The sequence below is a fragment of the Dama dama genome, chromosome 22 (assembly GCF_033118175.1).
Source record: "Dama dama isolate Ldn47 chromosome 22, ASM3311817v1, whole genome shotgun sequence".
Classification (NCBI taxonomy): Eukaryota; Metazoa; Chordata; class Mammalia; order Artiodactyla; family Cervidae; genus Dama; species Dama dama.
Genome location: NC_083702.1, coordinates 34,756,183 through 34,779,204, shown reverse-complemented (window position 1 = coordinate 34,779,204; position 23,022 = coordinate 34,756,183). Strand labels below are relative to the sequence as shown.

Genomic DNA, 23,022 nt, shown 5'->3' with positions numbered 1-23,022 from the left:
TTCATTGTCATTTGTGAATATTTTCTCCCATTCTATAGGTTGTATTTTCATTTTGTTCATGGTTTCTTTTGCTGAGTAAAAGTTTAAAGTTTAATTAAGTTCCATTTGTTTATTTTTGCTTTTATTTCAGAGACCAGCATAATCTTCATACCAAAACCTGACAAGACTATTATCAGAAAGGAAAGTTACAGGTAATCCATTCTTTCCAAATTGATCTGTACAGTCAGTGCAATCCCAAACAAAGTCTAAGCTGGTATTTTCACAATTGACAAAGTGAAAGTGAAAGTCACTCAGTTGTGTCCGACTCTTTGTGACTCCATGGACTATACAGTCCATGGAATTCTCCAGGCCAGAATACTGGAGTGGAGAGCCTTTCCCTTCTCCAGGGATCTTCCCAACCCAGGGAACAAACCCAGGTCTCCCGCATTGCAGGAGGATTCTTTACCAGCTGAGCCACAAGGGAAGCCCATAATTGACAAGATTATTCTAAAAATTCACATGGAAATCAAAGAATCTAGAATGGTCATGATACTATTAATTTTTTTTTTTTAAAGACCTGTGTACAATACTGGGGCTTTGCAAGTGGCTCAGTGGTAAAGAATCTGCCTGCTGATGCAGGGGATGAGGAGAGATCCCCTGGAGAAGGAAATGGTAACCCACTCCAGTGTTCTTTCCTAGGAAATCCCATGGACAGAGGAACCTGGCAGGCTACAGTCCCTGGGGGTCTCAAAGAGTAGGACACAACTTAGCGACTAAAACAACACCACGAAGTATACTACAAAGTTACCTTGATTAAGACAGTGTGGTAATGGCACAAGGATAGACAAATATATTCTACTCATAAAATGCATCTTTCAGAGAGTGAAAATATAAATTATAATCTGAGAGAATATACTTGTAATACATAAATTCAGCAAAGAAATTTGACCTGGAGTAAAGTACGTCTATGAATCCAAAAAAGAAAAAGAAAAACACTCATACTCTTACATACAAATAGAAGCAAGAAACTCCTGAAATATCCTGTTCAGTTCAGTTCAGTCCCTCAGTTGTGTCCAACTCTTTGTGACCTCGTGTGCTGTAGCATGCCTGGCCTCCCTGTCCATCACCAACTCCCAGAGCTTGTCCAAACTCATGTCCATCGAGTCAGTGATGTCAACCAAGGAAATATTCTGTAATCAATCTAATTATTGACTTTGTTGTTGTTTAGTCCTTAAGGCATGTCCAACTCTTTTGTGACCCCCTTGGACTGTAGCCCAGCAGGCTCCTCTGTCCATGGGATTCTCCAGGCAAGAATACTGGAGTGGGTTGCCATTTCCTTCTCTGGGGGATCTTCCTGACCCAGGGAGCAAACCATCATCTCCTACATCTCCTGCATTGGCAGGTGGATTATTTACCACTGAGCCACCAAGGAAGCCCATGTAGTGCATACTGAGAGTATATTCTTCTCCTTGGCCTGGGTTCACAGCCCTCTCTGATCTGGTCTCCACTATGCATCTGACTCTACCTACCACTGCACACTCAGGTCATCTCTCAGCCTCAGCCATTAATATTCCTAAACCATGCGTATCCCGGATTTGAATGCTCGCAGGAAAAGTACATTCAATACTGTCGAGTCACAACAAATAATTACTGTCTCTGTTGAGTGAATGCATGCATGAAAGAATAAAATAATATCTCCCTTCCTGTTCTCCGATTTTCAAAATCCTATCTATCCTTTGAGGTCCACACATACTGCATATCCCATCTCTTCTGTGAAGGCTTTCCTACTAATTCTTCCCTGAGTTCTTCTAGCTCTTAACAGAACTATCCTTTGATTTTTATCACAGTCTGTAATGCATTATTTTTTTTCATATTCACAGATACTATTGTCCCATCAAAAGAATAAATTCCAGAAGAGCAAGGAACATGTCTGTCATCCATTTATATTATAAAGTATCTGTCCAACTGTCTTGTAAACAGTGGTGCTCAATATTTTTCAGGGAAAGAAGAAGTGTAATGATGAAAAATGCAGTCCCTATATTCAGATAGACCTGAACTCTGGCCTTGGTTCTGCTGTGTGGCTCTGGGCAGTTACCTGACTGCTCTGACTGTCGGTTTCCTCATCTGTGAAAGATGGATAATAATACATCCTTAAAAGGATGCAATGAAATAATATACCTAGAGTGCATGCATGTGTGCATGCTTAGTTTTGTCTGACTCTTTGTGATCCCATGGACTATAGCCCTGCCAGGCTTCTCTGTCCGTGGGATTTTCCTGGCAAGAATACTGGAGTGGGTTACCATTTCCTCCTCCAGGGGATCTTCCTCACCTAGGGATCAAACCCCCATCTCCTGAGTCTCCTTCATCGGCAGGCAGATTCTTTACCACTGTGCCACCTGGTAAGCCTATAATATATGTAACACAAATAGGAAATACATGTTAAATGATAGCTAGCAGTAGTATTCAGTATTAATTATGGCTCTGACTTGTAAAAGTTTTCACTCCGAAAATTAACAGAGAAACAAACATGAACACAGACCAGTAACCAAAAAACTGAGAATAATAGAAAAGCCAAAGAAAATTTCCAGCATGTGAAAATGTCCAGCTTGTCTTTCTTCTGCAGACTAATCTACACATTACCAAAGGTCTTCAGGGAGTTCTGTTTCCTAACACTGCAGGAATTTTCTCATTCCATCTCAGATGTCTGCTTTCTTCCCTCTTTCTGATATACGGGGTCTCAAACAAATGACACAGGATAGCTCCAAACACAGTATTATCCACCCCAGTAATTTCTTTTCTGCTCGTAGTGAAGGTCAGAAGTGTCCTTCTCTTGCAAAAGACATAATGCAAACCTCAGGGTTCTTATATCCTTTAGGAGCCTCTCAATTTCTTCTCCTGTCTCATTAGCACATGAGGAGAAAAGCTGCTAAATAGCTTACATTTAATTTTACATTTGTTTATACTTCAAATTAAATGGTTAGATAGTATCACCGGCTCAATAGCAAACTCTGGGAGATAGAGGACAGAGGAGCCTGGCATGCTGCAGTCCACGGGGTCACAAAGAGTCGGACACAACTTTGCAATTTAATGACAATGAAAATACTTCAGATTGTCAGGAGAATAATGAAAGCACCTTCATTTATGTATCTAGGATTCTCACGGGATTTCTCAAGAGTAACTTATCCATCCTTAGTGAACTGTACCCCTTATTGCCACCTATTGCCATCATTACCATCAATGATGAATAATGCTGAGAGTAGCTACCACAGATAAAATTTGTTACGTGTGCCCTAACCAAGCAGGAAGGGGTGAGGCAGGATTGAAGCCCCTTCTTGCCTGGGTGTGCTTCCACACTGAGTTGGGAGAGGCTCCATTCAATCTTATATTTGTGCCTAACACCATGGGCAGAGCCCATATTCAGGTTTCTGATAACTCTCTTTCATAGTCCTTTAATCCATGGCTACTCACACTTGTTCGCAAGGGGCACTAGTTTTCCATAGCTGTAGAGAGCAAGCGTTTGACTGTGATACTGAATGATTGCCTTTACCCTGTTTGCAAAGGAAAAATGTTAATGGATCACATATTCTCAATTCAGATTTTTTCTCCAGTCATTTTTTACAAGTCCTTGTCTCCAGACACCACTTTCCTGCTTAAGGTTGCCAGTAGATGAGAGAAGAAAATGAAATTGCAAATTCCTATGAAGAGGAAATCTCAAAACCAATCATTTGTTCTTGGCTGAACACTTTGTTGGGTGATACATTTTAAGATGTGTGAGCTGGTAGTTGTGAGTTTATATGGTATCTAAATAATATAGGTGCATTTCTTTTTGCTAGTAAAATATATATATAACTAGTGTGTAGAGGAAGTAAAAATGTATTGATTTGTATTTTTGAAAATATTTAACAAAGAAAATGTTGTTCTGCAAATAAGAACATATGTTCTGGATCTCTGCCCTTCTGAACAAGTCTGAGATGCTCTGTCTCAGAATAGATATTTTATTCCTCCCAAGAACATGGATAGAAATGATTCATGGATAAAGGCTGAGCCTCAGTACATGTACTTATTTATTTTACATGTAATTTCATGTATCTATGTAGCTATTTATGAACTGTTGCTGAACCTGATATGAATGTTTGAGGATTCAAGCCATTGTTTGACATTTAGTATCGTGTAAACAAATCTGAGTTCTTAGTTTTGTTTGGCAATAGAATTCTGTGATTGGGAAGGGCCATGAAGGTATTCAGAGCAAAATATCTGCAACTTGAACCTCCCAGTAACTGGCCTGTCCTCTCCTGTGAACACCTCCAGGAGGACCTTCACATGACCCTAACTTCAAGGTGAAATAATAGCATCTCTGTTCAAGGCTGTGTTATTTACGTGTGGATCTGTGTGAAGGAAATGAAGCAACACAGCACATTCTTAGACTAGCAGGATGCTTTACAGTAGGAATTTGTACCATGAGTGCAAATGTGAAAGTGTATCCCTATGTATACAAATTCTTTGAATCATAGATAGTGGAGCAAAATCATGTTTTAAATTGTAATCTTCAATTATATGATACTCAATTTAGAAATTTCCATCCATGGCCTGAGAGAGGAAGAAAATTCTCTTTATATATACTACCTTCATTCACACAAGACATTTTATTTATATTACTGATTTAATCAAAATCTCCTACTGTGCAAATGTTCTCCATATGGGGAAACAGAAGACCAGAGTGCATAAAGCCAGTTCTTTGTGTCTTTCAACTTTTAAAAAATTATGGACATATAATGTTTTGCCTATTTTTTTTTTTTAGATTACAGGATATGGCATTTTTTTTCTTAATCAAGGTAAAAGCTCACAATATAAAACTCAGTTATCATCATCTTATTTTGCCCTATATATACTCTTTCAATTTCTCAGGCAAAATTTTGGTGTCTTCCCAATAGAGGATATGGCCAAACAGAAATGACACAGAGTCTGGACGATGGGAGAGAGTGATCTGAGACCATAGCAAAGAGAAAGATCAGGACTGAGCTGGTTCAGGGGCAGAGAAGTAGTTAGGCAGTTACCATGGAAGGAGTTAGGAAGCTATTGGAGAGTAATTACAGCAGAGAAACAGGGAGTAGAGTGAAGGGGATTTTGTTAGAAATGGATGTGAGACCAAATCCTGACTCAGCCATCCAGTGGCCATATAACCTTGGAAGAGGTTTTCATCTCTCTGGACTGCCATTTCCTCAAATGGGGAGACTCCCATCTTCCAGAGCTGTGGTGAAAGGACCTGTGTGGGGCTGGTGAACCTCATAAACAGTGTTTTTGCTTTTCCCTTTCAGCTCTAACTTCACTCTGTCCTTCCTGAATTAGAGACAGCCATGATGATGATGTTATCAGTGTAGAGTCTGTCGTTATTGTTCAGTTGCCCAGTCGTGTCCGACTCTGCGACTCCATGGACTGCGGCACGCCAAGCTTTCCTGTCCTTCACTCTCTCCCGAAGTTTGCCCAAGTTCATGTCCATTGCATCGGTGATGCTATCCAGCCATCTCATCCTCTGACACCCTCCTCTCCTTTCACCCTCAATCTTTCCCAACATCAGGGACTTTCCCAATGAGTCAGCTGTTCACATCAGGTGACCAAAGCTTCAGTATCAGTCCTTCCAATGAATGCAGCATCTACACATCCCCAAATGACCCTCCCTTTTCACTACAGAGAATTTCAAAATTTATAGAAAAAATAAACAAAATGTATAACAAACCTCCGTGTACCCATTACCTAGCTTCAACAATTACAAGTCACTGTCCATCTTTTTCATCCACTACTCCATCCACTCCCTACTTTCTGCATTCAGATCAGTTCAGTTCAGTTCAGTTGCTTAGTCGTGTCCGACTCTTTGAGACCCCATGAACCGTAGCACGCCAGGCCTCCCTGTCCATCACCAACTCCCAGAGTCCACCCAAACCCATGTCCATCAAGTCGGTGATGCCATCCAACCATCTCATCCTCTCTCATCCCCCTCTCCTCCTGCCCTCAGTCTTTCCCAGCATCAGGGTCCCCTCCAATGAGTCAGCTCTTCGCATCAGGTAGACAACAAAAGTATTGGAGTTTCAGCTTTAACATCAGTCCCTCCAATGAACACCTAGGACTAATCTCTTTTAGGATGGACTGGTTGGATCTCCTTGCAGTCCAAGGGACTCTCAAGAGTCTTCTCCAACACCACAGTTCAAAAGCATCAATTCTTCCTCGCTCAGCTTTCTTTATTGTCCAACTCTCACCTCCATACATGACCACTGGAAAAACCATAGCCTTGACTAGATGGACCTTTGTTGGCAAAGTAATGTCTCTGCTTTTTAGTATGCTGCCCAGGCTGGTCATAACTTTCCTTCCAAGGAGTAAGCGTCTTTAAATTTCATGGCTGCAATCACCATCTGCAGTGATTTTGGAGCCCCCTAAAATAAAGTCAGCCACTGTTTCCATTGTTTCCCCATCTATTTGCCATGAAGTGATGGGACCAGATGCCATGATCTTAGTTTTCTGCATTATTTTGAAGCAAATTTAGACATCATATCATTTTATCTACAATGTTTCAGGATGTATCTCTAAACAAGGAATTTTTAAAAAAAAATACAGTCATAATACCATTGTTGGTTGTTTTGTTGCTGTCATGTCTGACTCTTTTGCAACCCTATGGAATGTAGCCCATCAGGCTCTTCTATCCATGGGATTCCCCAGGCAAATACTAGAATGGTTTGCCATTTTTCTTCTCTACATAATACCATAATACACCTTAAATATTTAACAGTTACTCCTTAATATTTTAATAATATCCAGTGTACTTAAATTTCCAATGTCTTTTGCATTTTTTAGTTTACTTGAATTCAGATAAAAGTTATATTCACAAATTACACAGGTTGTTTTTTAAATATCTTGATCTATTAGCTAACGTGCTCTTCTGTTCTCTGTATTTTATGTAAATTAGAAGATTCATCAGATTCATGTTGATTTTGTTATTGTTGTTGCTACCATTATTACCTATGTCAGATAAGTTATATCACATGAACACACCAAGTGGTATTGCTTTAGAGGATGTAATTTTTCCAACTGATGAACAACTTTTGGAAAAGGTCTGAACAAACCAATCTATAATCTTCCCTCAATGTAAATAGTGCATAATTACTTCCTGGAAAATTTGGTATATATTAAAATGTACAAATATTTGTCACTTATATGTAATATGGAGTTGGGCTTTAGACTCAGATAATTATAAATTATTTTTCCTTCACAATTTTAAAGCTTTTCAACATTTTTCTCCATTGGCAGAATTTTGTTTCTCCAAACAGTATTGGAAAATGTGAATATGTTTTCTGATAAAACAAATGATATCATAATGACATCCTGGGAATATATGTAGTTCAAGTATAAAATTGTTTCATAGCTAGGAAACCATCCCCATAGGAAGATGTAAAGAAACTGGGATGGTGGCAAAAAATAATAAATTCATTTAAATTCTTTTCTGAACATAAACATAAATTTATAAATCTCTTTGTGCTGATATAATTGGCCTATAAGTCTAATAAGGAATTTCCCTTCATCTCTGAGATGAAGAAAATATAGTCAAATGTATGCTCTCCTCAAATTTACTTGTATCATTATGTGATATACTTCTTGCCTTTTTCTTTTATTAAGTTACTTTCCTCATTATCCTTTGTACTGATATTTAAATACTGTGCATCATTCCAAGATGGAAGTCATTTTCTAATCTAAATTAGAAGATATTTTATCATTATTCCTTGAGGCAGGAATTGTTTGTTCATAGTACCTTGATGGTTCCTGGTAATAGTAAATGCTTGTTTAAATATCTATTGAATGAACTTACTCATCCAGTAATCATCATTAATATATCTTATTATTATGCACAATTATGTACTTTCATGTGTGTTAATTGTATCCCCATGCCATTATTATTATGACACATTAAATGTGTATCTTTTTACTCAAGGTAGAATCGTAACTAAGTGATCTCTTCTAAGTCATATTGCTGGAATAACTAGGAGAAGAATTTAGAACTCCTGGCTTTGGTTTCATTATTTCTACCAATAGGTTTCTTTTTGCCTCAAAATATACAAGTTTTCTGTTTGTGCTGCCTAGTCGTTGCCATGTCTTCAAAAAACATTTGTCAAAACAAATGAACCAACGCCCCCCACCCCCAGAACAGTGAGTGAGTGCCCCCAAATTTGCATACTAGCTTTAACCCTCAGAAATTCAAAATAGGATAACAGTCATTTTGATGACAAAATGTGCCTGGTAGGAGAAATGGCTCTCTTAAAAGCAAGTTACGTTATTCGATGTGTGCAAACTGCATAGCAGGTGCAGTATCAACACAGTAATTGTTCAGAGGCTGGAACTTTGTAACTATGGAGACGTTACCTCATAGTGTTCCAACAGGCAGTGCCGGCCAGATGGGAAAGTTGTAAGCATAAAGGTAGCTTTGCTGGGTTACCGCCCTGTGTCTTGTGTTGCTTCCAGTGAGTGCTACGCACCTTCATCGTGATTTGTTTAACAATCTTAGCCAGTATCAGTATTGGCTGTGTCGGTACTTACACATTCACATTAGAATCCTGGCATCAGCTTGGTGAAGAAATCACAATGTCTGGAGAGTGCTTTAAGGTATTTAGATTAACAAGTGAGGTCACTTGAAAAAGAAAATCTGCCTTGAATCTCAGTTCTCTTCATTGCCTAATGCCATAATTTATTTTTCCAGAAAAGAAAAGATTCTTGTCTTCCAGCCAGTTTGAGAGACGCAGAAACCATTCAGGAAATGTCAGCAGTCCTGCAGAGTGGAGCCCATGAGCTAGAAGATAAGAAGGAGACTCAAGCACAGTAAGAAAGTCACACATGAATTTCAGAGGATAAGGATGGAACATTTGAACTATTTCTTTCAAAACGGCTTATAAAATAGAACTAGAATCGAGTCTACAAATTTCTTAAAATTAATGATAACATATGACAGTTTCCTCAACCACTGTTTTGTAATGTTTAGTCCCTGAGTAATAGAAAAATTCACCTAGACAGATCTCCATCATATCAGACCTGGTAGAGTTTCCAAAACTCATATCTAAACATGTTAAAGTAATTGGCAGACAGTTTCTTTAAAACTGCTTTACTAACAGAGAACTGCTGGAGAATTTTGGTTTAGGAAATGTCTAGGAGGATGTTAAAATGACAACTCTGTTTTTACTACTAATGTAAATCATTTTATCCTCTAAAGCATCAGCATTTGTTTTCCAATGTTTTGTTAAAAAATTATCTTTAAGAAAAACAACCGTATATTAATGCATATATATGGAATCTAGAAAGATGGTACTGATGAATCTATTTTCAGGGCAGCAATGGAGACACAGACATAGAGACCAGTCTTGTGGACACAGTGGGGGAAGGAGAGGGAGGGAAGAATTGAAAGAGTAACACGGAAACACGTAGATTACCATATGTAAAACAGATAGCCAGTGGGAATTTGCTGCATGACACTGGGAGCTCAAAGCTGGTGCTCTGTGACAACCTGGAGAGCTGGGAGGGAGGGGACACATGTATATCTATGGCTGAATCAGGATGATGTATGGCAGAAACTAACATAATATTGTAAAGCTATTATCCTCCAATTAAAATTTTTAAAATGATCTTTAATATTGACTATACACAATTTAAAGCCAATGTTACTTTGGACCTGGATATCCTATGTTTACTGATCAGTTCAAGTCCATTTTAAAAATATTTATTCTTAGAGGTCATCTGAGAAATATTAATAACTTGTCAATATGACCAATGCTGCATTGAAATAACATTGAAATGCTGGAATTGAATATTTATAACTACCTCTGCTTTAGTGTTAACTAGTTACAGAGGAAGCAATATACCAAGTAAGGGCTTGGAAAATTCCACATGAGAAAGGGAAACCTAACCAAGCACCAGGAAGAAAATCTCTCATCTTCCAAAAGGAGTCTAATAGGTCTGTGAGGGCAGGGTTCAAACAGTGGGCTGCCCCATGCTCATCTCTTCCTGAAATGTTTTAGCTTTTCCAATAGTGCATGCTGCCATTAGAGACTTCTTGTTCAGCTACAAAAATAAGAACCCCCCTGTGGCCCTAGACCAAATAGATTTCTTTGATCACAATATTTGCAAAAGCTCATTGGGAATCTTTCATGGAATTAAATTTATTTGGAAATGCAATTGTTTTACCAAAGGAAGGAAAAAAAAATCGGAGCTTATAAAATGAACATGCTGAAAAGATATAGTCAGTTGTCTTTAATGAAACCCAGATGTAAGGAACTTTGAAAGATAAAGGTCCTTTTCCTGCTTATTCTAGACAGTGTCAGGGAAAAATTATGTCATATGATCTGTCTCATTTTAGACAGAGATGAAATGTTTGCGATTTGACAATAGACCTCTGTAGTCTCCTTTTCATTACCACCCCTGTCATACTCAAGAGGGTATCTTCATGGGTTGGAGCTTCTTTGATGAAAGATGAGTGGTTGGGAAGTCAGTAGAGTGGCATGTACTGAAGCTTTTTAAGTACTGCAGAATAATAATGTAGGCTTTCCAGGTGTCACTAGTGGTAAAGAACCCACCTGCCGATATAGGAGACACAAGACACACGGGTTCGATCCCTGGGTTGGGAAGATCCCCTGGAGAAGGGCATGGCAACCCACTCCAGTATTCCTGCATAGACAATCTGGTGGACAGAGGAGCCTGGCAGGCTACAGTCCATAGGGTCACACAGAGTTGGACACAACTGAAGCAACTTAATAATGCAGCTGCCACTGCCATTTAATTATTTTTTAAAGTTGCCTGAGATATCTGTGCCTTGTGAGAGGGACACTTAGAGAAGTCTGATTTTGAGTAGAGAGCTCTCCAGATATATAAGGAACTTATATTCTGATGAAGGAACTTACCAATTATGGAATAAAACAGTTGAGACTACCTCTTGGTAAACAAAGAGATTGAGAGTAACACCAGAAAGATGGCAGATTAGGAAGTTTCAGGCCTTTCTTCCCTTACGGAAAGATTTGGAAAAAACAAAAACAAAACAGGACTGGCTCAAATAGCATTATGGGAACACTGGAATACAAGATCAAAATAGAGATGGTGTGTAGAGGCAAAACACTTGGCTCATAACTTATAGACATGTAGCCCCCAGGAAGGGGGTGCTTAGGCTGGCCATGAATCTGGTTTTTCAGAGCTAAAGGATGAGACTCCAGGACCTTGCATTAAAAACATACACATTCACAGGCATATGGATTGCTCTGAGATTACTGAGAAGACCCTCAATGTGAGTCATAAAATGTAGTTGTCATAAGCCTTTTCATGACCTACTCCATGAAAATATTGTTTTACTCATAAAATATCTGTATTGTGGTTTAGGGACTTTGTTTAAATCAATGCATACTATACCTTTGTATTTATAAAAAAGAAAAAAACTCTTTATTCATAGTAAGATTTATGTACAAAAATGATGCCTGAAAAGTAAGTCTTTCTTCTCTCTTTTGTGCTATTCCCTTCAGCATCCACATGCACACATACACAAATACACACACATGTACATATGTGAGCTGTATTTGTAGTTATTAATTTGTAGCATGTATTTGAAAGCATACATTAACTGTAGAATCTTTATAAATGCAAGACAATTGAACAACAGGAGAAATTAAAGGGAGAAGGTATAGTAAACAATGATATATTAACAGAAATTATAATCCTGTTTTTTCATGTTAATGGAAAGGGTAGATATAATAGGTGATGAAAGTGGGATGGGTGAATTTAATTCAGATGACCATTATATCTACCACTGTGGGCAGGAATCCCTTAGAAGTAATGGAGTAGCCCTCATAGTCAACAAGAGTCCAAAATGCAGTACTTGGGTGCAATCTCAGAAATGACAGAATGATCTCTGTTTGTTTCCAAGACAAACCATTCCATATCACAGTAATCCAAGTCTATGCCCAAACCACTAATGCCGAAGAAGCTGAAGTTGAACCGTTCTATGATGACCTACAAGACCTACTAGAACTAACACCGAAAAAAGATGTCCTTTTCATCATAGGGGACTAGAATGCAAAAGTAGGAAGTCAAGAGATACCTTGAAAACAGGCAAGTTTGGCATTGGAGTGCAAAATAAGCAGGGCAAAGGCTAATCGAGTTTTACCAAGAGAATGCCCTGGCATAGCAAACACCCTCTTCTAACAACACAAGAGACAACTCTACATATGAACATCACCAGATGGTTAATACCAAAATCAGATTGATTATATTCTTTGCAGCCAAAGATGGAGAAGCTCTTAATAGTCAGCAAAAAAAAAAAAAAAGACCGGGAGTTGACTGTGGCTCAGATCATGAACCCTTTATTGCCAAATTCAGAATTAAATTGAAAAAAGTAGGGAAAGCCACTAGACCATTCAGGTATGACCTAAATCAAATCCCTTATGATTATACAGTGGAAGTGACAAATAGATTCAAGGGATTCGATCTGATAGAGTGCCTGAAGAACTATGGATGAAGGTTCATGACATTGTACAGAAGGCAGTGATCAAGACCATCCCCAAGAAAAAGAAATGCAAAAAGGCAAAATAGTAGTCTGAGGAGGCCTTACAAATAGCTGAGAAAAGAAGAGAAGCTAAAGGCAGAGGAAAAAAGGAAAGATATACCCATCTTAATGCAGAGTTCCGGAGAATAGCAAGGAGAGATAAGAAAGCCTTCCTCAGTGATCAATGCAAAGAAACAAAGAAAAACAATAGAATGGAAAAGACTAGAGATAGTTTCAAGAAAATTAGAGCTACCAAGGGAACATTTCATGCAAGATGGGCACAATAAAGGACAGAAACTGTATGGACCTAATAGAAACAGAAGAGATTAAGAAGAGGTGGTAGGAATACACAGAAGAACTATACAAAAAAGATCTTCAGGACCCAGACAACCACTATGGTGTGATCACTCACCTACAGCCAGACATCCTGGAGTCCAGTCAGGTGGGCCTTAGGAAATATCACTACAAAGAAAGCTAGTGGAGGTAATGGAATTTCAGCTGAACTGTTTCTAATTCTAAAAGATGATGCTGTTTAAGTGCTGCACTCAATATGCAGGCAAATTTGGAAAATGCAGCAGTGGCCAAAGGACTGGAAAAGATCAGTTTTCATTCCAATCCCAAAGAAAGGCAATGCCAAAGAATGCTCAAACTACCACACAATTACACTCATGTCACATGCTAGGAAAGTAATGCTCAAATGTCTCCAAACAAGGCTTCAACAGTATGTGAACTGAGAAATTCCAGATGTTCAAGCTGGATTTAGAAAAGGCAGAGGAACCAGAGATCAAATTGCCAATATCCACTGGATCATCGAAAAAGCAAGAGAGTAACCAGAAAAATATCTACTTCTGCTTTATTGGCTATGCCAAAACCTTTGACTGTGTGGACCACACAAACTGAAAATTCTTCAAGAGATGGCAATACCATACCACCTTACCTGTCTCCTAAGAAACCTGTATGCAGGTCAAGAAGCAACAGCTAGAACTGGACATTGAACAACCGACTGGTTCTACATTCGGAAAGGAGTAGTATGTCAAGGCTGTATATTGTCACCCTGCTTATTTAACTTTTATGCAGAGTACATCATGCAAAGTGCCAGGCTGGATAAAGCACAAGCTGGAGTCAAGATGGCCAGGAGAAATATCAAAACCTCAGATATGCAGATGACACCACCCTTATAGCAGAAAGTGAAGAGGAACTGAACAGCCTCTTGATGAAAGTGAAAGAGGAGAGTGAAAAAGTTGGCTTAAAACTCAACATTCAGAAAACCAAGATCATGGCATCTGGTTCCATCACTTTATGGCAAATAGATGGGGAAACAGTGGAAACAGTGACAGACTTGATTTTGGGGGGCTCCAAAATCACTGCAGATGGTGACTACAGCCATGAAATTAAAAGATGTTTACTCCTTGGGAGAAAAGCTATGAACAACCTAGACAGCATATTAAAAAGCAGAGACATTACTTTGCCAACAAAGGTCTGTCTAGTCAAAGCTACGGTTTTTCCAGTAGTCATGTATAGATGTGACAGTTGGACTATAAAGAAAGATGAGCACTGAAGAATTGATGCTTTTGAACTGTGGTGTTGGAGAAGACTCTTGAAAGTCCCTTGGACTGCAAGGAGATCCAAGCAGTCAATCCTAAAGGAAATCAGTCCTGAATTCATTGGAAGGACTGATGCTGAAGCAGAAGCTCCAATATTGGCCACCTGATGGGAAGAACTGACTCAATGGAAAAGACCCTGATGCTGGGAAAGATTGTAGTCATGAGGAGAAGAGGACGACAGAGGATAAGACAGTTGGATGGCATCAGTGACTTGATGGACATGAGTTTGAGCAATCTCTAGGAGTTGGTGATAGAGAGGGAAGCCTGGCGTTCTGCAGTCCATGGGGTGGCAAAGAGTTGGACACGACTGAGCGACTTATCTGAACTGAAAAGTGGGATATAAATGGTTTGTAGAGTCTCAATTTTGAGTGAAAGAAAAAAAAAGTCCTGGAAGGAAAAAAATATTGAATCACTAAGTTTTACATCTGAAACTAATATAATATTGGAAATCAATTGTATTTCAATTTAAACTTTAAAAAAAAAAAATAAAAAGACTGGAAGGAAATGGTAAAAATTTTAGTTGGTGGGATTGTAATAATTTTTATTGTCTTCTTTCAGGTTTTACACTTTTGTAAAACTATCTGAAATAGGAGTTTATTGATTTTTAAATAGAAAAAAGAAAAGCTTGACTTGATACTGAAGTGTTTTAATCAGACTGTTAAAACTAAAAATATAAAATGCTCTTCTGTTAGATGCATAATACCTTTGAAAAGCAAACTCTTGAGTAATAATGGCAGTTAATGCTTCTTGTGTTCATAGTCTATCATTTTGACTGTCTCACTTTGTTTGTTATACTCATTTTTGTACACAGAATAGAAGACTCACAGGACCATTTCCCAAAGAAACTGCCGTCTTTAGTACATTTCTTTCAAACGCCGACAGATTCAGATAGCACGACGCTGCCATATTCACGGTCATTATCTGATGAAATTCCTCTCAGTTACTGTCTGTCTAGCCCTCAAGTTAGTGGAGCAACTATATCAACAATTGGACCAAAGTCTCTTAAACCTGCTCTAGTGACCCATTCCCGCTCAGAAAACAGCTTGGGTAAGCAAAACACAAACTTTTTAAGAGTATTTTTAAAGCATATAGTTTGAGTCATTATATGCCTCGAAATCAGAATGATGTGTTATTATTTGTCTTCAGTATCAGTCAGTTCAGTTCAGTCTATCAGTCGTGTCTGACTCTTTGCAACCCAATGGACTGCAACACGCCAGACCTCCCTGTCCATCACCAACTCCCGGAGTTTACTCAAACTCATGTCCATCGAGTTAGTGATGCCATCCAGCCATCTCATCCTCTGTCGTCCTCTTCTCTTCCTGCCTTCAACCTTTCCCAGAATTAGGGTCTTTGCAAATGAGTCAGTTCTTCCCATCAGATGGTCAAAGGATTGGAGTTTCAGCTTCAGCATCAGTCCTTCCAATGAATATTCAGGACTGATTTCCTTTAGGATGGACTGGTTGGATCACCTTGCTGTCCAAGGGACTTTCAAGAGTCTTGTCCAACACCACAGTTCAAAAGCATCAATTATTTGGTGCTCAGCTTTCTTTATAGTCCTACTCTCACATCCATACATGACTACTGGAAAAACCGTAGCTTTGACTAGACGGACCTTTGTTGACAAAGTAATGTCTCTGCTTTTTAATATGCTGTCTAGGTTGTTCATAGCTTTTCTCCCAAGGAGCAAGCATCTTTTAATTTCATGGCTGTAGTCACCATCTGCAGTGATTTTGGAGCCCCCCAAAATCAAGTCTGTCACTGTTTCCACTGTTTCCCCATCTATTTGCCATAAAGTGATGGAACCAGATGCCATGATCTTGGTTTTCTGAATGTTGAGTTTTAAGCCAACTTTTTCACTCTCCTCTTTCACTTTCATCAAGAGGCTGTTCAGTTCCTCTTCACTTTCTGCTATAAGGGTGGTGTCATCTGCATATCTGAGGTTATCGATATTTCTCCTGGCAATCTTGATTCCAGTTGTGCTTTCTCCAGCCCAGCATTTCTCATGATGTACTCTGCATATAAGTTAAATAAGCAGGGTGACAATATACAGCCTTGACGTACTCCTTTTCCTATTTGGAACCAGTCTGTTGTTCCATGTCCAGTTCTAACTGTTGCTTCCTGACCTGCATACAGATTTCTCAAGAGGCAGGTCATGTGGTCTGGTGTTCCCATTTCTTTAAGAATTTTCCAGAATGTCTCCAGTATACTCATTTCTTAATGCCATATGCAGAATAATTTAACTATACTCACCATTGAGTCTAGCACTGGGAGTCATGTTCGGGTCACGTAAATATATGTGGCCAAATACATCATCTCTATGATTAGAATATCTTATGTTGTCATAATGGTTCATGAGTTGACCAATTAGATGATCCAGAATTGCTGGCTAACTGAAAGTTTTGTAGTATGACATTAACTGCCTTTCCTGTGAATGCCACCAGAAAGATTAACAATATTGTCCATATTGTGCTTAGACTATGGCTTATGGAAGGAAAGACAGATAAGAGAAATACAAAGTACATAATAAAATGGTGGAGAGAAAGGGAGAAACAATCATTTGGAAACAAGGGAAATGACAGTAAAGTTTTGACAGTTGCCACAATGCACTCAGTAGTGTTCACACTATGAGGTGTATGTTCCTCACTGTGTTTGGAGAACTTTGAGTTTTCATTGTTTAATGAAAGACCACTATCTTTGGAAACAGAGAACCTTGGTTCAAGCCTACAACATGAAACCTTTGGAATTAAATTAGTTCATTCCCACTTGAATGAGAATGTGCTTAATCTTTACATGAGACATTAGTTTAGATATTTGGTATCTCTGAGTCTCATTTTCCATAACTACAAAATGTAGATTAAAATATCAACTTCAAGGGCTATTCTAAGTATTAAATGAGATATTTATGAAAATCACCTAGCACATAATAAGTGTGCTCAATAAAGTTAGTTGTGCGTCTGAACGTACCTGTACCTTCTCATAGAATAGGCTAGATTTGAGGTTTGTATTACCGCAACTAACAAATTTCAAAATTGTTAGCACAAATACACCCATGACTACTTGATGTCTTCATTTCCCCCTCCCATTCTGTGCACATCTACAACCTCTATATTTCACTGTGTTCCTGATACCTTCCTAAGATTTTGACACAGTGTCATACAAGATTTTGACCTTCTGCCATTATTGCCGTATTCCCTATGCTTCATTGTTTGTATGCTTAAGGTACATTTTTCAAAGCAGCCTCCTGAGTTCACACTGACCTTGAGCAATGACCAGTATCTATATGCTTAAAAGTAAAAATACACATTTTTTATCTAAGGAGGTAATATTGCTCATCCTTTGGCGCCATATCATTGTGTATGTTCTCTATCTGGGTTGAACTGTGGAAGCTCTTAGTATGGAGGGAAAAATAAACTGGTTTCCCCTTGCAAGATGAGCGTGGTGCTGGGATAGAGTCTTTTCCTTCAGTTACTGTAGATCTTGATTCTGCAGATAGGTATCTGAGTCTCCCAAGACTTGTTTTGCATTTGGTTCATTTCATTTCTAGATGAGATAATAACTGGAACCCAAGATCCATGTGTCTTCTTCCCTTCCAGAGTACAAAGATTTTCATCCCTCAAGATGAGCTGTTAACAATGCTAAATAGTCTCTTTCTTCAAAGGAATTTAAAGATTTAGCAAATAATCACTTGAATGGGAATGAACTAATTTATTCCAAGTATTTCTTCTAAGCAAAATCCTCTAAGGAATGTGTTTTTATTTTTTTCATATTTCGCCTTGGTTTGCTTTTGTTAAAGACACAAGAAGATAAAGCACACTCTAGATTGTCTTAATCCTTTGATGATTTTGGACCCAGGGTCACGTTAGCCAAAGTCCTTGTGCTACAACAATAGCTATCATTTATTGAGTACTTGCTAAATGCTAGACACTCATCTATATTATCTGCAATCCTCACATTGCCTCACACAAGGTAGTATTATCTTTATTTTATTTTCAGGAAAACTGAGAATTAGAAGGTTTAAATCATTTGGTTTAAATCAGTAAGTGACAAAGCTGGGATACAAGTGTGTCTAAATCTAAGACACAGTGCTCTATTTCATCATGATGTCTCTCTGTAATGTTTTTCTCTGCAGATACACAACTAGATTTATCCAGCATGATTCCTTCTATGCAAAATAATGAAACGTATTTTATGTATGAATCTTAGTATTGAGAATTTTAAAAGAATAAATTTCCAAGAGAACATTAGAATCTGATTAAGCATTACTTTATCTTCCCAATAAAGTATTTCAGTTGATTAGAGGAAATTTAAGTCTGCCTGGCAAAAGGTACACCATTGGTAAGAAAGAACTCATTTGAGACTTTAATTTATGCATAGCAATGGGGAGAAGAGCTAATATAAAATAGAATAAACTGTACATATCCAAATTTGAGAGACTCAAATGTTTTACCTACTCAAAAACTTACATTGCTTCTACTACAACTTAATTAAATTATAATTATGCTGGTGATTGATAGTTTTCAGATAACTGAAATAATCTTTAGGAACTGAGTGTCACTAAAAATAATCAGTTACTGGTTATTTTACAGACTTTGGTTTAAAGTTTCTAACTATCCTCATTGAGTTTGACTGTGACAGTAAAGTGTATAAAGAATATTGTTTTGTATAGAAGCAAGGAATAAAGATAGTAGCTTTGGGTCCTTTTACTCTTTTATATACTTCTCTATATTTGCTTTCTTTGAAAGGACTCAACATCGGCAAAATTCCAAAGAAACACACTATTCCAGTCCTTGCTGGTGAGCCAGCTGTGATTGGGGAAGGGGAAGATTATTTCCTGTCTTTGTTTGGTGATACAAGGAAACTTGTGCACTCATTCCACGAGAAAACTTGGAAGCACTTCTCTATGATTCTTGAAGAAGTGGGACAATCTAGATCCAGGTATATACTCTATTTGAACTATTTATGTCTTCTATTGGAGTAGGAGTAATAAATTAGCAGGCAATAAAGATCTAATCTGTTGTTAGATCCATGGTCTCTTCTACAAACCCTAAGCAATCCATTAAAATATAGCTATTTAATATTCTGGGCAATTACAAGGGACAAATGCAACTTTCTAGGGAACCAAACAAGGAATGTTAATTCTTCTAAGATGCCAGAGAAAACAGCACTATATAAGTCTTACCAATAAAGTTAACTCTATATAAGAACCTTTTTATTATTGGCAAATCATTCAGATGGATTTAGAATGTTTTTTCAATCTGCTTTGAGTTCAAGACAGAGGGAGAAAGGTGGACCTATAACTCACTTATAAAAATATCCATTTTTATGATTGTTAGTATTTACAGAAAAAAGAATTGGTCAGAAAGAAAGTTGATGTTAGAATCAAAATAAAAGATGACTCATTTATGCATTTACTTCACCCTATTTTTCTTGTTGCATGAGCCACAGATTAAATTGTGAATTTTTAGTAATAAACATATATTTTTTAAAAACTTATAGAAGAATAGTTGATTTACAGTGTTGTGCTAGTTTCCGGTGTACATCACATTATTTGTGGACTTTTTAACAACGGCCATTCTGATAGGTATGAGGTAATTCCTCATTGTGGTTCTGAATTTGCATTTCTCTATTAATTAGGAGTGTTAAGCATCTTTTCATGTGACTGTGTGTCTTCTTTGGAGAAACGTCTATTTAGATCTTTACCTATGTTGGATACTTTTCTTTTTTTTTTTTTTTTGCTATTAAGTTGTATGAGCTGTTTGTGTATTTTGGATATTAACCCCTTGCCGCTTGCATCATTTGAAAATGTTTTCTCCTATTCCATAGATATCTTTTCATTTTGTTGATAGTTTCCTTTGCTGGGCAAGAGCTTTTAAGTTTGATTAGGTTCCGTTTTTTAATTTTTCCTTTTCTTTTTGCCTTGGGAGATTGATTTAGAAAAATATTTCTACAATTTATGTTAAATTATGTTGTGCTTATGTTCTCTTCTAGGAGGAAATGGCAATCCATTCCAGTATTCTTGCCTGGAGAATCCCATGGACAGAGAAGTTTGACAGACTATGGGCCATAGGGTTGCAAACAGTCAGACATCACTGAGCAACTGACCATGCATGCACAAAGCTACAGTAAAAAAAAATGGTGTGGTATTGGCCCAAAACTAGACATAAAGATCAATATAACAGGATAGAGAGCTCAGAAACAAATCCACACACCTATTACCAATTAATATTATGACACAGGAAGTAAGAATATACAGTGAAGAAAAGACACTCTTCAACAAGTGGATATTTTTTACAAGTGAGTTATACGTCCACTTTTCTCCCTCTTTTCAACTCAAGATAGATGAAAAAAAGATTCTAAATCTGTCTGAATGATGTGCTAGTAAGGTTTTGGTCAAAATCCTTCAAGCTAGGCTTCAGCAGTATGTGAACTTTGATATGTGCAAGCTGGGTTTAGAAAAGGTGGAGGAACCAGAGATCAAATTGCCAACATTAGTTGGACCATAGGGAAAGCAAGGGAATTCTAGAAAAACATCTATTTCTGCTTCATTGACTACACTAAAGCCTTTGACTGTGTGGATCATAACAAACTGTGGAAAATTCTTAAAGATATGGGAATATGAGACTACCTTACCTGTCTCCTGAGAAAATCTGTATGCAGGTCAAGGAGCAACAGTTAGAACTGGACATGGAGCAGACTTGTTCCAGATTGGGAAAAGAGTATGTCAAGGCTCTATATTGTCACTCTGTTTATTTAACTTATATGCACAGTACATCATGTGAAATGCTGGCAGGATGACTTACAAGCTGGCATCAAGATTTCCAGGAGAAATCTCAGTAACCTCAGATATACAGATGATAATATACAGATGATACCACTCTAATGGCAGAAAGTGTAGAGGAACTAAAGAACCTTTTGAAGAGGGTGAAAGAGGAGAGTGAAAAAGCTGGCTTGAAACTCAACATTAAAGAAACAAAGATTATGGCTTCTGGTCCCATCACTTCATGACAAATAGAAGGGAAAAGAAAAAGTGGAAGCAGTGACAGATTTTATTTTCTTGAGCTCCAAAATCACTGCATGGTGACTGTAGCCATTAAATTAAAAGAGGCTTACTCCTTGGAAGGAAAGCTATGACAAACCTAGACAATGTATTTAAAAGCAGAAACATCACTTTGCCGACAAATGTCTCTCTAGTCAAAACTATGGTTTTTCCAGTAGCCATGTACAGATGTGAGAGTTGGACCATAAAGAAAGCTGAGCCCTGAAGAACTGATGCTTTTGAATTCTGGTGCTGGAGAAGACTCTTGAAGAGCCCCTTGGACCAAAAGGACATCAAACCAGTCAATCCTGAAGGAAGTCTACCCTGAATAGTCATTAGAGAGATTGATGCTGAAGCCACAGTTCCAATACTTTGGTCACCTGATGCAAAGAGCTGACTCATTGGAAAAGACCCTAATGCTAGGGAAAATTAAGAGTAGGAGGTGTGGCAGAGGATGAAAGGGTTAGATAGCATCACTGACTCAAAGGACATGAATTTGAGCAAACTCCAAGAGATAGTGGAGGACAGAGGAGCATGGCATGCTGCAGTCCATGGGTTCACAAAGAGTCAGACATTACTTAGCAACTGAACAAGAAGAAGGAGCTATATGGTGTCATATCTTACATTTAGGTCTTCAAACAATTTTGAGTTTACTTTTGCATACGATGTGAGGAAATATTCTAATTTCATTGATTACACCCAGCTTTAGCTATCCAGCTTTCCAAACATCATTCGTTTAAGAAATGGTATTTTCTCCATTGTATATTCTTACATCCTGTGTCATACATCAATTGATGTTAGGTGTATGGGTTTATTTCTCGGCTCTCTATCCATATGTCTGTTTTTGTGCCAATACGACACTATTTTGATTACTATAGCTTTGTGCATGCATGCTCAGTTGCTTAGTCAATTCCAACTCTTTGCAACCCCATGGACTGTAGCCGGCCAGGTTCCTCTGGCCATGGGATTCTCCAGGCAAGAATACTGGAGTGGGTTGCCATTTCCTCCTCCAATGGATCTTCCAGACCCAGGGATCAAACCCAGATCTCCTGTGTCTCCTGCACTGACAGACAGATTCTTTACCACTCTGCCTTCTGGGAAGCCCACTGTAGCTTTGTAGTATAGCCCAAGTCTGGAAGAGTGAAACTGCCAACTTTGTTCTTTTTCCCTCAGGTCTGCTTTGGTAATTCTGGTTTTGGTTTCTTACTCTTGTTTTGGAAGTTCCATATAAATTTTAGGATTATTTGTTCTAGTTCTGAAAAAAATGCCATGGCTATTTTGATAGAGATTGCATTAAATCTGTAGTTTGCTTTGGGTAGTAGGGCCATTTTAATAATATTCTTCTAATCCAATAGCACGAGATATCTTTCCATTTCTTTGAATCATTTTTATTTTCCTTTGTCAGTGTGTTGTTTTTAGCATAGAAATCTTTCACCTCCTTGGTTAAGTTTACTCCTAGGTATTTTATTCTTTTTGATGAGATTTGAGGGTTGTTTTTGAGGATTTTAAAAAAAATTTTCTTTCTAATATTTCATTATTAGTGTATAAAAATTGAAGAAATTTCTATATATTAATCTTGCATCCTGCTACCTTGCTGAAATCAGTTATGAGTTCTAATAGTTTTTGTGTGGAGACTTTAGGGCTCTCCATATAGAGTATCACAACATCTGCAAAACTGACAGTTTTACCTTCTTCCCTTCCAATGTGGATATCTTCTATTTCTTTTTCTTTTCTGATTGCTATGGCGAGGACTTCTAATTCTATATTGAATAGAAGTAGTGAGAGTTGGAATCCTTGTCTTGTTTCTGAATTTAGCAGGAAGGCTTTTAGCTTTTCACCATTGTATATTA

At 37.9% G+C, this 23,022-nt stretch overlaps 1 protein-coding gene across 3 annotated transcripts in view; it reads left to right on the top strand.

Annotated features, from left to right (window-relative positions):
- LMNTD1 (lamin tail domain containing 1) overlaps positions 1 to 23,022 on the top strand; it is a 483,367-nt gene that overhangs the window by 406,521 nt on the left and 53,824 nt on the right. For all 3 annotated transcript variants that reach the window (XM_061125156.1, XM_061125157.1, XM_061125158.1), the window contains 4 exons: positions 131 to 191; positions 8,717 to 8,835; positions 14,948 to 15,183; positions 18,879 to 19,071. In XM_061125156.1, coding sequence (XP_060981139.1) covers positions 8,774 to 8,835; positions 14,948 to 15,183; positions 18,879 to 19,071 — 491 coding nt within the window. In that variant the 5' untranslated portion in view covers positions 131 to 191; positions 8,717 to 8,773. The remainder of the gene's footprint in view (positions 1 to 130; positions 192 to 8,716; positions 8,836 to 14,947; positions 15,184 to 18,878; positions 19,072 to 23,022) is intronic.